General features: G+C 35.6%; 1 protein-coding gene across 1 annotated transcript; it reads right to left on the bottom strand.

The window, feature by feature from the left end:
* Positions 1 to 2,902: 2,902 nt before the first annotated feature.
* Positions 2,903 to 4,565, bottom strand: LOC121244600 (UPF0481 protein At3g47200-like). Its single transcript, XM_041142749.1, has 2 exons — positions 3,077 to 4,565; positions 2,903 to 3,038 (listed from the first exon to the last, which is right to left on the bottom strand). Exon 1 carries the CDS (start codon positions 4,536 to 4,538, stop codon positions 3,105 to 3,107), a length of 1,434 nt encoding a protein of 477 aa, XP_040998683.1. The 5' UTR covers positions 4,539 to 4,565; the 3' UTR covers positions 2,903 to 3,038; positions 3,077 to 3,104.
* Positions 4,566 to 14,184: the final 9,619 nt, after the last annotated feature.

Raw genomic sequence — 14,184 nt, 5'->3', positions numbered from 1 at the left:
TTTTACATTTCTACATGCTATTTTTTTTTTTATTTTGAAAAATGCTTATTGTAAGCGCATGAGGCAAATTACATACAAACATGATTGATGTAGAGACACTTTATGAGAGAGAGTTGAGAAGAGGGAGAGACCGAGCTGCTAGAACTAATGAGAGAGAAAGACCGAACTGATGAGAGAGGAAGAATTCATTTTAAATCTAAAGTGACATAGACGACTGATTCGACTTACTGACTGTGTATAGAAGAACTGTTGTTTTTTTTTTTTGGAATCTGCATGCTGTTTTTTCTTAGATGGATGGTGCTACGTCTACCGTTAGGTATAACTGTTTTTTTTTTTTTTTTTTGACATTTTGACATGTATTTTTTTGTACTTTAAATATGTTTTTAAGAAATAAAAAAATTATAATATTATTAAAAAATACTTTATAATTACTAAGTAAAATGAAGAATTAAAAAATAAAATAAAAAATTTCAACAGTACTAGCATCGAGCTGCACGTAGAAATGACAAACAAAGAAGGGATTATTTTCTTTTGGTGGTAGGCCATCTCATAATGCTGATGAGTTGGTCTTCCGGCCACTCACATGGTATGCCCTCGAATAATTGATTAGATTTGAGAAAAGACAAACAATCAAGGGATTATTTCCTCCCCCTCCGTGAATAATTGGAAGAGAGTGTTTGTTATATTGGCTGCATTCACTCAATCGACATAACGGGATATATATTTAATGAAATTCAAAGTATGAAAAAATAAATAAAATAAAACAATGAAAGGAGAGTAGAATAAAAAGAGACAGACAAATAAGGGATGATTTCCTTGAATTTATCATGTCCACAAAATTTCTCTGAGTCATGTTTGATTTGTCATGCAAATATTAAAACAAGAACTAAGTTAGACACTGACTTGTCAAAATCCTGAATCTCATAAATAAGTTAGAAAAAGAAACTATCCGACCAAACTAGAGTCATCTTCCTATAGTTAAAGAATTTCTAAAAAAATCAAATACATTTATCCTACAATCTATTTGTTTTAGAAACTATGCTAAAAGAAACAATATTAATTCTAGAGTAATTTTTTTATTTGTCTCTTAAAATTATGAATTGGACTGTTCATCCGGGACAGGAAAACGGCCCGGTCCGCAATTTCAGACCTTCCGCATTATAGTTCAAAATTTCGAACAAACACAGAAACCACACACATTTCTGTCTTCCTTCTCTCCACCAAGTCGTTCGTTTCCTCCATTAAAATCTAAAAAGAGTCGCAGCCCCTTTGCAAGACAGAGACAAACAAGGATGGCGGGAGATATCTGTACTGGAATGAAAAGCACAACTTGTACATCCCAATGCATGCATAGTCGTTGAAAGGTTTTTAATGTGTACGAGTTTTGAAGAGTCAAAGATCTAAGACAGGAAAATGAAGAGCTCGGTCTCAGATCACAGCTTCTACATTGGTAGTGACGAAGAAGTGGATGCAAGGAAAGAATTTGACAAAGGTGAAGACGCCAACGATGGAAATGCAGAAATGAGACAAGTGCTTACGTCTCCCTTTTCAGTGCAGCAGAGAACGTGGCTTCGTTTCAGTGCTGCAGCAGATGATAGAGATGGAGCTTCTGTGTGTTTTAAATTTTTAATTGCTTTAACCCAACTCCCAAGACTCCTTCGTGTTGCAAGGACCAATTTTACATTTCTACATGCTATTTTTTTTTTTATTTTGAAAAATGCTTATTGTAAGCGCATGAGGCAAATTACATACAAACATGATTGATGTAGAGACACTTTATGAGAGAGAGTTGAGAAGAGGGAGAGACCGAGCTGCTAGAACTAATGAGAGAGAAAGACCGAACTGATGAGAGAGGAAGAATTCATTTTAAATCTAATGTGACATAGACGACTGATTCGACTTATTGACTGTGTATAGAAGAACTGTTTTTTTTTTTTTTTTGGAATCTGCATACTGTTTTTTCTTAGATGGATGGTGCTACGTCTACCGTTAGGTATAACTTTTTTTTTTTTTTTTTTTGACATTTTGACATGTATTTTTTTGTACTTTAAATATGTTTTTAAGAAATAAAAAAATTATAATATTATTAAAAAATACTTTATAATTACTAAGTAAAATGAAGAATTAAAAAATAAAATAAAAAATTTCAACAGTACTAGCATCGAGCTGCACGTAGAAATGACAAACAAAGAAGGGATTATTTTCTTTTGGTGGTAGGCCATCTCATAATGCTGATGAGTTGGTCTTCCGGCCACTCACATGGTATGCCCTCGAATAATTGATTAGATTTGAGAAAAGACAAACAATCAAGGGATTATTTCCTCCCCCTCCGTGAATAATTGGAAGAGAGTGTTTGTTATATTGGCTGCATTCACTCAATCGACATAACGGGATATATATTTAATGAAATTCAAAGTATGAAAAAATAAATAAAATAAAACAATGAAAGGAGAGTAGAATAAAAAGAGACAGACAAATAAGGGAAGATTTCCTTGAATTTATCATGTCCACAAAATTTCTCTGAGTCATGTTTGATTTGTCATGCAAATATTAAAACAAGAACTAAGTTAGACACTGACTTGTCAAAATCCTGAATCTCATAAATAAGTTAGAAAAAGAAACTATCCGACCAAACTAGAGTCATCTTCCTATAGTTAAAGAATTTCTAAAAAAATCAAATACATTTATCCTACAATCTATTTGTTTTAGAAACTATGCTAAAAGAAACAATATATATTTTTATTTGTCTCTTAAAATGAAGTTTAGTCCTATTGAGTTGGTTTTGTGTTTCTCTTGCCGAGTTTGATTGGCTTATGTATATCCAAATTTCTATCTTCACTATATATATAATGATATATATATATAAATATATTTATATATGGATAATTTGAAAAGTCAAAAAGAAAAACTAAATAATAATTTCATATAAAAAATAATTAATACATGCTAAACACACCATCAAACCAGCAAAGTCGACTGATAATATCATATCGCTAAAAGTAGCGATTGATGACCAAACTTTCTAAAACCATGATATCGAGTCATCATAATACTCGAGAGAAATAATTATGACAGTCTAATTAATTACCCAATCGGCAGCTAGGCTAGCAATTTTTATACTTGTAAGTTAAGAAGGCCATTACGGCCTGGAATGACGTAGCCAGTACGAGCAAAATCCCACCCGCTGCCGACAGAAGCAACCATGGCTTGTCAAAATACTCCCCCTTGAAGCTCGCCCACTTCCACTCCCACCTATTCTGATAATGCTTGTCCACATCCTTGAACAATTTCCCCAAATAGAAGCCTTTATCAGCATTGAGTACCAAATCCTTGCCCGCACGGTTGATGAAGTCCGCAGCCTCGGAGTCGTCCCCAAAGTAATTGTCAATGACATTGCGCTCGCGAAGGTACTCAATGTCCTCGCTGGTGTTCACCAGGCAGTCCAAAAAAGTAGCGTAAACTGTGAAGTACTTCTTGCTTCTCTTGTGGCACTGCTCGAATGCCACACAGTTCAGCAACAGACATCTCATCAAGTCGTTGATGGCTATGTTTGGCATCTCAATCACACCTTTCTTGAATTTCACTTCTAGGAAGCTGTGCGCTTTGACTGGACTGACCTTAATCCCCGCTAGCCGGAGCTTCGAGACGCAGTGAATGAATGTAGTCTCTGTAGGGAATTCTGGTCCCTGTTGCTTATAGAATGGCATTAAACTACTCCGAACCAAGTCCAGCAAATGCAAGGGCGGCGGGCACTGATCATCATCATTCGTTTCCCTCACGTTCATTAAAGTGAAATCGAAAATGTCTAAATCGAATCTTTTCATTCCGTTCTTAAAGAATTCCAAAGCAGCATATATTAGATGGGATCTACAGCTCATGACAGGAAATATTTTACGGGTAATCGCATATATCTCTTCCAGAACGAATAAAGGGATCTGATTCTCAAGCAGGAGAAAGTCCCTGTAGAAATACGGTACCATCCACGACAAGGCTGCAAGAGATTCGCTGGAGTCCACTTCTTTCCTCGGTCCAAACATATCAATGATTTCTATTATAAAACAAGCATCAACAATCATCATTTCGAGAAATTCAATACCGGCGACTTCGAACTCTTCAGAATAACAATTTCTGATGTCCTCTTCAAGTTCGCTTATTCTTTCCAAGCAGCTCTCATAGATGTCAACTTGGATGTAGTCACTTGCTGCCTTAACCAGCATGGAGCCGAAGCACTTCCTCTTGCAATCTTCGGCCATCTTGAACTTTTCATTACGGAGGTTGTAGTAGTAGGGCCCGATGGAGACCATGTCGGGCTCGTATAACGAGTTACCATTGATTTTCTTATGCCTCGGGAGGACTCTGTAGATGCAGCTAGTGCTTCCAAGGTAGGCTTTTTCTTTCAACTTTTTGGCTTCTTCGGAATATTTCGTTACCTGCTCGTTGATCCTGAAGTGGAGTTCCTCCTTCGTGAACTCCCATATCGGCTTCTGGTAATTGGAGCGACTGGATTCTCCTTGGTGAGAGATGCTTATCATGTCCATGGTGGATGTTAAACTATGGATGCCGATGTTCACCGCTATAATGGGTGGATTTTCGATTCATAGTTTAAAATGACCTACAATTATTTGTAAAGCTGTAACGATGAGATAAGTTGGTGGCGTGATAATTAAAGTTTTAAAATTCTATTACCTAACCTTCCGTTTGAAATTATAATTCAAGTTTGATGGTTGGTCACTTTAATTATATATAATTTAAAACCGAAGGTTAGGTAACATGAGAAGGATAATTGCTCTTCCATACTTTCTGTCAGAGGGACTGACCACGAGTGCAGTGGCTTTTTTGTCGAATGAATCCTCGAATCTATCTGAACAAATCCACTTGCTTTGAGTTCAGTGGCGTGCATGTATTCTTCCAACTCTCCTAATTTGACCCAATCCAAGCTGGGGTTTGCTTATGTTACATATCATGGTTAATGATTTTAACCATTACGAAAAATTAATGTTGTTACATATAGTCACTTCATCATATTCATATATGTTTGAGATGTATATGTTTGAGACCAGTGGCACGTATATATTTTTAATTTTTAAAATATATATGTGCGACTGAGTTCAGGATTAGGATCATGATTTCCTCTAATATTCTCAATATTAAAATATATTGAATATTAAAATATTTACGAAGTTATTCAAATTTATATACTCTTATGAGTTATGAGAGTCTAGCCAAGCTTTTTACAAGTTGTATAATTTAATAATTGATTATAATTTTTTGTTCACAAAGGACTGAATTAACAATCGAATTAAGCTAAATTCAAATTTGACTGAATCAATCTCGAGCAGGTTGTTGAGTAGTCTTGTACTCTTGTTTATTTACAGCCCTAATTATTCTTATCTCACCACAAGATTTTTAGCCCTTTGCATCTAAAAGATTTTCGTTGAAGCTAAAATCAATGAGAAAAGATATCATTTGCGGCTAAATTGAACTTGTCGCTAAATTTCGTCGCAAATAGTGCCATATGGTGTTCAAATATTAGTATATTTTTTTGCGGCGAAACTTTAAGTTTTTGCATCATTTGTTTGGTCGATGCAAAAATAGGCTAGAACAGACTAGCCTTTTTGCAATGAAATTTTTTGTGGCCATCTCATTTCGTCGCTATAATTTTTTTGGAACGAAATAAAGTTGTCACAAATAATATCGAAGGCAAAAATATTTTCTTGCACTTTTACTCTTTTGCGACTACTTTGAATCACTAGAAAATGTCACAATCGAAAAATAGATAAAAAAAAAAAAATCGAAACTGTGTTTTCCATTCCTCCCTTCTTTGATTTGAATCCCATAATCCTAAAAGCCCCCCTCCCACCCCGGCCGCTCATGTCTCTCTCTCTCTCCCCTTTCGGCCTCTTCGAACTGCCTTATGCTTCCTAGCCCCAGCCAATCCCATCACCCGCAACCTTTCAAGCACCTCGAAACCTGAGGAATGGAGAGCCAAAATTTCTTTCTTTTCCTATTTTTCTGAAGAAAGGCAAAGATGCCAAGACTCTCACAAGGAGGAGCTGCTTGAAGCCATTGCACATTTGGATCGCGAAGCAGATGTCACTTTCGAAGACCAACAAATAGTTGATCAGGTTGGACTAAATTATTTTTCTACACTTACTTTTGGTTTTATCTCTGGGTTCTAGATGGCCATAGGTTGCCACAGATCTGATTTATGACCTAAATTGTAAGATTCGTTGTTGAATATTTGCTCGGGTTTCTGCTTCTGGTAAGGGCTATCTACTAAATTCTTCAATTAAGGAATATAATTTGGTGAATAATTATTTCTTTGTTAATTGATTTTCCACCTTTACCCCCTTCACGAGTTTATGAACTCTGAGAATTGATTGATAGCTTTCCACGTTTTTGTTTGTTTGCCATTTCTTTTTATGCTTGGAAAAATTTCAGAAAGGAAAATAAGGTAATTTTTTCTTTTATGTGTGGAAAATATATAATTTGTTTGGTTCTAATTTGTTGGCATAGTCCAGAAATAATGGCTCATTGAACATGTAACTTGCAATTTCATTGAGGAATACTATTCCATTAACCCTGATTCGTAACTCACCTCAACTCATCCTATCTCATCGTTATAACTTTCTCAAATTGCCACACAAAATATAAGAAACAATTCAAATTTTCTAAATCTCTAAACAATAATAATATTAAAAAATAATATATTACAATATTTTATTTTATTATTCACAAACCATCTCAACTCATCTTCTAATATTTCACCTAATTGATTGCAATCTTAGGAAGGAATAGAAAATATTTAATTCTCTACGGGACACCTAGAAATGAGGAACGATTGGATCAATCAATTTGATTTATTTGATTTCTTCTTTCAATTAGGAGGCCTAAAAATTTTCTTTTACATTTTTTTTTATAAGAAGAAACTTCATTGAAAACAACAAATATTGAGCTTACAAATTAGAAAGATCAAGCCAAATATACTGAGATAGAAAAGAAGGGAAATATCCCATCCACATCTCCAGATCTGAGACTGACCATGCATGCTTTGCTAGAAAATGAGCAACCTGGTTCCCACCTCTAAGCACATGTTGAACTTGATGGTCTTCGAAATGGCTAAGCAAATTTCTACCTTCCTTTAATAGGTTACCTTGAATTGATAAGGAATCTTCATAAGTAGACAAGGCTTCCACCATGAGTAAACTATCACTTTCAAGCACAACTTTGAAAATCCCCAAATGCAAACTGAACTGAAGGCCTCGTAACATGGCTAGTAATTCAACTGACTCTGAATCATTAAGCACATGCTCAACTTTACTCACAGCCATAAGTACTTTCCCTTTCTCATCCTTAAGCACAGCACCCACCCCAGCGCTTCAAAGATCAAAAAATAAAGCAGCATCGACATTAAGCTTGCAAAAACCTGGTGGAGGAGCATGCCAACAACCCACTTTCTACATAGAATAGCTTGGTTCTGTAGTTGTTGGGAGTATAGGCTTTTGCAAACTAATGGCATAGCATGCAGTCTGTAGAGGGTCCAACAGGGAATGCTCAATGGTCCACTTGTTGCGCCTGTACCAGAATGACCATGCAATTAAGAAGAATCTGCTAAGTAATCTTTGATCCCCTCTATGTAACAAAAACACAACTGCATCAATAACTGTACACATGTCAGGCATATCTGTTAAAATAGGCAAAAGTTGCAACCATGCAGTTTTAAAGTCAAGGCACTGTAACACAGCATGAGATACATCCTTATCAGAATAATTGCAAAAATCACATGCAACATCCCTATAATTTTTCTGTTTAACAAGTTATGTTTCGATGGGAGGCTTTCCTTACAAACTCTTCAAGCAAACACTTTACCTTTATTGGGAACCCCCATTTTCCAAATGGCATTCCACATTTTCTACTCTTCATTAGCATTTGAACTCTCAGCAATATCATGATGAAGAAGAGTGTTGAAAAATCTGTATCCACTTCGAACACTAAAGGCCCCATTTTTCTACATTGTCATACAGACATAAGATATGAATATGGACGTGCATCCATTTCCAATATGTTTTCTTTAGGTTTGATATTGTACATTCCTCTGGATGTCATGTTTCAGCTAATCAAAACATGTGCAGTGGGCCAGAAATTGTCATCTACCCAATGTAATACCCAAAGCCCAAACCCACAACCCAAGCCCAAGAAGAGCCCAGCCAAGAAGACCCACACGATGTCGTTTTCGGGTAAGACTCCTTCTCCTTTCAATTTCTTCTTCCCCAAACACACGCTTCATCCCCACAGTTTCTTTTCCCCCCGAAATCTTCTTCTCCCGTCAATTGCTCCCTAATTTCTTCTTCCATGAATCTCACTTTTTACCCACCCCCTTCAGTTTATTTTTCTTTTCTTCACCCTCAAATTATCTTCTCAATAGACTATCTCTCTCTCTCTCTCTCTCTCTCTCTCTCTCTCTCTCTCTCCCCCCTCTATTTCTTCCTCTTGGTCTCTCTCTCAATTTTATTTTCACCTCCTCGTCTACTCTCCACAACCGCCAACCACGAGAACCACCCTGCTCCTGCACGACGGAAACCACTAGGGCCACTGACTCAAGCCTCTGCCTTACACCACTATAGCCCCACGCCACCCTATCACCGCCTAACACCAACCTGCAAGCCTCCACCCACAGTGTTGCCGCTACACACATCAACAGCGCACACTAGCAATCGTCCCACACACAGTAGGTTACAGAAACCACCCTGCGGCAGCACCACCCTCGTTGGAATAGACCAACAGTAAGCCAAAGCCCCGCTGCACGCCACTACCAGTGCACCACCCACTATAAACAAAACCAAACGGCCTCTATTTTACTGCACCCAAAACAGAGCATTCAGCCAACGCCATGACTAAGAAGCCTGCAAGCCACGGTGCCTTTGAACCACCCTGAACAACCATACCCAATCTTATGCGACCATGAGACACCAACACAGGGTACCTCCACCCTTCTAGGTTGTTCCCTTGGTAAAACTCTCTCTCTCTCTCTCTCTCTCTCTCTTAAGTCTTGGTCTCTCCCTCACGTTAACTCTCTCTCTCTCCCCAAAGTTTCTCCATCACGCATGTGGGAAGCAAAGTACGCCACCATATTTTTGGCTCAAGCCACTATCCCCATGCACAGCGTCGTTCCTCTCTCGTTAACCTATGTTGCTAACACTGTCTATTTTGTTTTCCTTCTTACCTGTGTTGCTCTCAAATAGAAAGAAGCTTATAAAACTTTATTTTTACAAAGGGTAAGATTTGAATTTTTAATTAGAATAATTCTACTTATCATCCTCACAGACCACACCTATTTTTTTTTTTCATTTTTCCTATAATAAATATGTGGTGTATGGATGATAAGTAGAACAACTCAATTAGTTTAACAAGAATAAAATAAAATAAAAATAATATTTAAATATGTAAAATGTGTGGTGTAGGATGATGAGTAGCATCCCTCTTTTAATTTTCTTGCTCACCTTAGTGTGTTAGTTGATTTCCTTTACTAGTTGTTCACATGGGCTTTTGGTTTTAGGCTAGATGTAATATTGGACTTCTGTTTGAGTTGGGGTTTATGTTAAGAGATTATTAATTTAGGCATATATTTTAGGTTGGGCTTGGTTTTATATTATATTATATATATATATACACACACATATCTTAAGTGGGCCAATTTTCTGATTGGTTATATTTTAAATTAGATTGATTTTAAATATGGCAGAACACCACTATAATATTTTCTAGTAGGCTAGGCTTAAAAGAGAATTTAAGTGTGAATGCCTTAGATAGGCAATGTTCAGAAAGTCACTTTGTGGTTTAGTAGTAACTGGGTTAGAAGAATTGGAACAATGGAAATTGTTGTCATGGAGTCGTTTAATTGTGTTGTTTATTTTAGATGTGTTATTTTATTTGCGTTAATAGTTTGTATTAATTATGTTTAGGTGACGATTTATATTCGTTTAGCACAATTGTGAAAAAATTCAAAAAGGTTAAAAAATCTAGGTAAGTTGGGTTTCTATGCTAGAATTTGCATAAAAAAGAAACGAACTGAGGTAGATTTTTGAAAATGTGTATAATATGTTTTGGAAAGAAAGGTGAAAACAACCTCAGTTATGTGTTCTACATTACTCATAAAATCTGTATAAAAGAGAAAATATTTTCTGGCATGACTGGTGTAGACATGAACAACATTTTGACTTGCTGTTTCAGAAATGTGAAAAAGAGCGAATATGAAATCTAGGAAATTTATACATGTTATATGAACGTGTTCTGAATTCATTTTTTATTATGTGAAAATGATATGAATATATTTAGCACTCTGTTTGATATTATATACATCTAAAAAACCTTTGTCAGGACTTTTTTGATTCGGTATCTAATTCTGTTCTAGTTCTAGTTCTGATACGATTGCTATGATTCCATTATATGGTTGGTACCAATATCTTTGATACGAGTGCACCCACTTTGGAAACAAAGTATTTTTTCTGCATGTTTTTCCTATGTGCACACTTGGTGCTTCGAGAATGAATAATTGAAAGTTTCACATTTTGATACTGCCTAGTTTGGCCACCAAGGACAGCAAAACTTTACCGCGGGGGTTAAACATGATATATAATATGATATGGTAATATGATATGATAAGATGATGATGTTCATTCATGTTATGCCAAAGGGTCTTTGAATATAAACAATTGATTTTTGAATATGAACAGTTTGAGATTTTGCTCTGATTTTCTAATATCACGTTTTTGCGATCTGCACATTGAAACTGAAATGTTTTATTTCGACATTCTGAACTCTCTGAAAAATATTCTGAAGATAAAATGGTGAGTTATCAACAACTCAGTAAATAGAAAACATATACTAGTATGTAAATATGAGCATTTATAGAGATCAGAATGCAGAACAAAACATTTATTTTCAAAATGAAGATTAGAACATTAGCTTTCAGAATATAGAATCAAAACATTTTATCAAACTTTCAAAGCGAAACTTTCAAAAACGTTCTTATTGAAAAATATTTTGGCATATCATAATCTGAGACATAATCTTCATATTATATCAGAGCATCACATCGGGACAAAACCTTATTTAGCCCCCGTAGTTAGGTTATAAACCATTATTATACCAGTGGCGGGGCCGTATGCCACTATTATACCCACGACAAGGTCGTATACCACTATTATACCATGGTAGGGCCGTATACCACTATTATACTCGTGGTTGGGCCGTATACCACTATTATATCCTTGGCAGGACCTTAACAGAACAGATCATAAATAGAGCAAAATCAGATATAGATACAAAATCATAAAGTCATGCCAAAAGTTTTCAGATGCCACATCATATCAATACAAATTACTGAATGGATTCAGATCATTTCACATATTAAAAAATAGATTAAAAACATCTTCACTTAATCAACGTAAAATTTTTCAGATCTCATATTCGTTATTTTTCACAATTCAGAAACAGAATGCTAAAATAAGCTCATGTCTACATCAGTCGTGACAGAAAAATACTTCCTTCTAATACAAAGTTTTATGAGGGATGCATAACACATGACTGAGGTTGTTTTCACATTTCATTTTAAAACATATCATGCACATTTTCATAAAATCAATCTCAGTCATTCCTTTTATGCAAAGTCTAATATAGGAACCCCGCTTACCAGACTCTTGCCGTGTATAAGTTATACCGTGGGTCCGACCTCTAACGGTATCACAACTTAATCAATGAACATTTACCAATCAATTAATAACCCAAACAAGCATGCCACTAGCTTATCTAATAAAGCCCCAAACTAGCAAATACTTCAGTCCCGAGCATCCACACAACTCGCAATAGGTCAAATGCAACTAGCTCAACATGATCAACCCAATAACAGTCATAGAGTAAATCTGGCCAGCCACATATCTCAACCCAAATAACTATGCTCATCAACTCAACGACCCCTTTTAAACCTGGAAAATCACATATCAACACCAACAATCCACCTCTCAACGTCAATAGTACTTTTTCGATTCACAACAGCCAACGTTAACTCAACAGATAATACTCAAACCTGGAACAACCAACAAAATAAATAAGTAACCCGGACAGCCACATCAAACCCAATAATTCACATATAACCCTAGTACAGCTGACCGATAATTCATAACAGTCATATAACTATCATTCATTAAAAATTCCAACTACCATAATTTACTTATATTGCACACGTAACAATGTTGGCAATGAGCCTAAAATTCATATCTATTTTAATTAAACTTATTTATATATTTGTGACAATATTAATTATTTCTCTTATGTGTAGGAAAAAATAGTTGCCCTGCGTGCTAAATCTGCAAGTGATCAAAATTTCACAATAAGTGATGTGAAAATTTTTACGAAGATTCTAGGTCCACGTTTAGGATATTTGAGGGATTTCGGTCGTTGCATCAAGCCTTCTAGCTCGTCCTCATCGTCCAGTGATGCCAACACTTCTAGAGCATTAGAGGAAGCGAGGATAGAGATTGAGGAATTGAGGACAAACTAACATGAGTTAGTGGCCCAATGAGTTGACTTGGAGATGCAAATGAAACAACAAGAAGAGCAATAAGAAAAGTTTAGGAGAGCAATGCAACTCCAAATGCAAATGCTTATGCAACAATTCAGGCCTTCAAGCAACTGATTTAATTTATAGATCAAATTTTTAACTGTCTTTTGTATTATGAAAACTACTTTTTTATTTAGTTGGTTTGTGTTTATGAGACTACTTTTATATTTGTTGACATGTACTAAAGTATTTTAAGCTGTTATTTATGTGTATTTTGTTTTCTATTAATGGGTTGAAAAAATATTACATTGTTTGAACGCAAAAAAACCGTTCGAATAGTTAATAAGTACCAACCATTCTAATGGTGTAATAAAGACATTTGAACGTAATGCATAATCTGTGTTCGAACAACCATTGGACAAATCAAACATTACATAACCATTCAAATAATACACTAAACGTTCGAACGAATTTGAATAGTAAAATGCCCAAACGTCAAAATTAAAGTTCGAACTATTAACTACATATGTTCGCTTTTATATCTTTAGCTCGAACATTCAACTATATACGTTCGAACATTATATAACGTTCGAACTTAAATTGTGATGTTTGAATGGAATGTCCTCTGAACTGAAGTTCTTCAATCGAACAAATAATCCAACCTGTTCAAATTTCTTCATCATTCAAATGCGTAAATTTGACCGTTCGACAAACTTTTTGGGGCGAAATGAAATCATCCCAAAAAAAAAATTCCGTTCAAACGTTATCGAACAGTTTTCTCCATTTTCGTCCCAAAAGTTTTTTACTAATTGTGTAATTTAGTAATCGATTATAATTTTATGCTCACAAGCGATAGATTTAACAAACGAATGGAATTAAACTTGACTTTGGCCGAATCAACCTTGAGCAGCTTAATTGTTGAATAGTATTGTTTATTTACCGCCCTAATTATTCTTGTCTATTGAACCTAATACTACCAAACCAACATATTCTTACAAGGATAAAAGCACAAAGCAAGGAATTGAAGATAAACTTAGAGCATAAGGATAAGTTGTAATATTCATTAAAAAAATCTTGTAACAAACTCATACCAGCCTCTGATGTGCAGAACTATTATAACATGCCAAATACTAAGAACAAATCAGCCCCAAGGTGAAATAATCTAAAGTTCGTTTTGCAAGGGCAATTAAGATCATCACTAACATAAATTCACCTCGCTAATTAAATTAGTGATTGAACAAATAAGTACTACAAGTGCATGATATCGATCGCCATAGTCAACTGATCATGATCATACATATATGAGATATTCAAGTCAAGAATGATTACATATGATCATAAAAAATAACACTTACCAGACGAATTGTAACCGAGCCTTCCTAGCATTTTTTATACTTGTAAGTTAAGAAGGCCATTACGGCCTAGAATGACGTAGCCAGTACGAGCAAAATGCCCCCCGCTGCCGACAGAAGCAACCATGGCTTGTCAACATACTCCCACTTGGAGCTTGCCCACTTCCACTCCCACCTATTTTGACAATGCTTGTCCACATCTATGAACAATTTCCCCAAATAGAAGCCTCTATCAACATTGAGTACCAAATCCTTGCCCGCATTGTAGATGAA

This window comes from Juglans microcarpa x Juglans regia, chromosome 8S (assembly GCF_004785595.1).
Source record: "Juglans microcarpa x Juglans regia isolate MS1-56 chromosome 8S, Jm3101_v1.0, whole genome shotgun sequence".
In the NCBI taxonomy this organism is placed as follows: Eukaryota; Viridiplantae; Streptophyta; class Magnoliopsida; order Fagales; family Juglandaceae; genus Juglans; species Juglans microcarpa x Juglans regia.
The sequence above is the reverse complement of the archived record's forward strand: the minus strand, read 5'-3'. Positions and strand labels throughout refer to the sequence as shown.

Excerpts from the sequence above, each read along its gene's own strand:
- LOC121244600 (XM_041142749.1), bottom strand. The coding sequence starts at position 4,538 with ATGGACATGATAAGCATCTCTCACCAAGGAGAATCCAGTCGCTCCAAT.